Below are 2926 nucleotides of genomic sequence, written 5' to 3'. Positions count from 1 at the left end.
TCCATTGCTTAACATCGAAGGAATACTTTAAAGCACAGGGGTTATGTATTAAAATAAGAATTTACAGTATTTTTACGGTTATGGCCTATCACAAAAGGAAGAACATACTTGGCCGTGACTCACGTTTATGAATAAGACACTACAGATGATTCATTTCATTGTTTTTCTTGTGTGTTCGATAAAAATTCTTTTATTTATATCGAATTTTATCACTTATTTTTAATATTTTGAGGGCCTTTTAGAGTAAATAGCCTAGATCTACAACCCTGTTTACTTTAAAATATAAAGTGTTTAATTTAAATTCATCAGATAATGCTAATTATAACAAAATCATGCGAGTTGAAAACAAAAACGAGGAAACATGAAACAATTGTTTTTAAAAGTAGATTGAAAAATGCTTCATTGCTCAATTTAAACGAAGAATTTTAATTACACAATGCTTTAAAATAAAATAAAAACAAATAACTTTTCTGAAAGATCATTTAACTGTACAATACATTTAATAATTAAAATAAACTTTTACTACCGTTTAATGCCGTTTAAACTTTAACTATACTGTATTAATTAATTAATTAAAAACATTATTTATTATTTTAGCTGATTAAAGAGGATCCAAAGTCCATGTTTGTTAAACCATGAACTAATACTTTACTATTGATTTTTTTTTGTGTTTTTTGTGTGTGTAATTATTACTTATTTATTTATCTTTAAATAAATTACTCAATAGAATATTTTTGTTTAAAATGAATTCGATTTTTGAACTCGCAACGATAATCATGTATACAGTAAGTTTAGTGACCTGTTTAATTAAGAATTATAATGACTTGTTTAGAATAAGGACACTTGAAAGATACGGGCCAGTAGGTCAATAATCCAAGATTTGTGTTTATAATCTCATGTTATATAGATTTTAATTGACAGATTTAAACAAACATTCTAAAAAAACACTACCAAAACTTAGTTATAAATAAATAAAACAATAAAAAAAACTAAATAATTATGAGATATTTTATAGGTTCGATTGATTAGAAAGAGTATTTATCGTTTAAAATTTAGAGTAAATTTAGATACGGATGGTGTGACAAATGCAACATTCCCACGAAAGTAAAGAGATAAGAAAGAGAAAAAGGACGTTGCAAAATACACTTTATGCTATGTGGAGGTTTCAAACCGTTTATCTAATCTAAATTTTTCGAAACAGTATTTTAAAATTGCATTTAAAAACCTTTGTTTGTTTCACACTCCTGTTTGGACATTACAGGAAAGCTTTTCGTGGAATTACTATCAGACTTCACGTTTATGTAAATCTTCAAAAACATACAGATATATAAACACAATAAATAGTATTCCTTGTGTAATTTTTTTCAAATTTAATATATAAATATATAAGGGCCTCAAAGAGCTTATCAGATGTTGAGAAAAGTCATTTGAAAGGCCCTGATAATGTGTTTAAGATTTTAAACATTCACTTTAATTGTTAAACTTTAATATATTGCAAATTATAAATTAAAATAATTGTATTTTGTGCTATTTATCATCATTTGTGAGATAAATTTTATAAAAATTTATTTATTTAAATCCGCAAAGTAATCCTATTTAAAATGCTATATAATATGAGTTAACTACTCCCGAAAAGTGATAAATAACAACAAAAATAAATGACTTTTAATAATGTTTTCTAACAAAATTTGTATAATAACGCCGATATTGTTCTGTTTTAAATCGTTTTGTTTTGAATAGGGCCAGCTGGAGGTTTTGGGGGCTTCGAAAAAATAGTTACTAGCGGGCCTCAAAATATTTACGATAGCAGTTTGAAATTACCCTTGTCTTTCGGTGGAATTTTTGAATGCCCTTGTATAAATTTAAAAGTGTGTGGCCCTCCGAGCGTGGGGCCTCGCCCAGAGGACCGAAAAAATCAAAGTCCGAGACGACCCTGGTTTTAAACATGATTTCCCCGTAACAATTTACAGAAGAGTTGAAAGATTGTAATGTATGGAGTCTTATGAAATTTATTTTCTGGAAAGTAAGACTTGTATTAATGTAAATAATAAAAGAAAAAAAAACACTGCCTATTTCTTCCTCTCATATTTGAACACGAACACTTTATTCTTATTATTTCATTAAATTTTTATACAAGAAAAATCAAGCAATAAACTAAATTTCTTCCAAACTCATAATAGAAAACAATACATATAAAAAAATTCAATACAAATTGATCTTTCGTACGTGATTTAAATGATATTTTTCACATCTGATCGATCACTACGATCTAACGGCGTTTGCTAATCGATCGCTTTCGATTTATGACGTCGAAAACAGCAACCAATCAACGTAGAGAAAACACACGAGATGTGTGATGTGTCAATGTCGTAGTCGATAACACTACCAATAAACTCATGTTTTGATATAGAAATCGAAGCTAAATGGTGGTTTTAGGAGTCGATTTTAACATAAATATTAAGTTATTTTAACATATCTTCACTTTATTTTATATAATCGAAGAAAAAAAAAAGCGTGAAAATGAATGCTTTGATTATTACCCTTGGCGCTCTTCTGTTAAACGTCGCAACTGCTACTGTTTACACAGCATGTTGTAAGTATTTATATTTGTCTATAGATTCAATTATAGAAGTATCTTGTTTTAATTTTTTTTTAAATAAATTGTATTAAACTTTACATCTCATTGTTATGTTACTGTTTAAAAGTTAAGAAATTCACTGGAGAAAAGTGTTAACTCAGCTCTAATTGGATTATTAGCTGAATTTTACATTTTTAAGGTTTTATAATCATTTGTAAGTTTTCTAGAAAAGATTAAATTTGTTAATAGTTGCAGTTTATGTGATTATATAAGCTGTTTTTCTTTTTGTTTTTCTTCTGCTTAATTACCTAATTACCAATTTGGCATAATGACTAAGAAATGATTAGA

At 27.2% G+C, this 2926-nt stretch overlaps 1 protein-coding gene across 1 annotated transcript in view; it reads left to right on the top strand.

Moving 5' to 3' along the window:
• The first annotated feature begins 2367 nt into the window (after nucleotides 1–2367).
• The window catches only part of LOC111633711 (epididymal secretory protein E1-like), a 22050-nt gene continuing 21491 nt past the window's right edge, over nucleotides 2368–2926 (top strand). The window contains exon 1 of the mRNA XM_023378323.1: nucleotides 2368–2593. Within this exon, the coding sequence (XP_023234091.1) occupies nucleotides 2521–2593 (73 nt within the window). The 5' untranslated portion in view covers nucleotides 2368–2520. The remainder of the gene's footprint in view (nucleotides 2594–2926) is intronic.

This window comes from Centruroides sculpturatus, unplaced genomic scaffold, assembly GCF_000671375.1.
Source record: "Centruroides sculpturatus isolate CEXI.00-Female unplaced genomic scaffold, Cexi_2.0 scaffold910, whole genome shotgun sequence".
Classification (NCBI taxonomy): domain Eukaryota; kingdom Metazoa; phylum Arthropoda; class Arachnida; order Scorpiones; family Buthidae; genus Centruroides; species Centruroides sculpturatus.
This window is presented reverse-complemented; position numbering and strand designations above follow the sequence as displayed.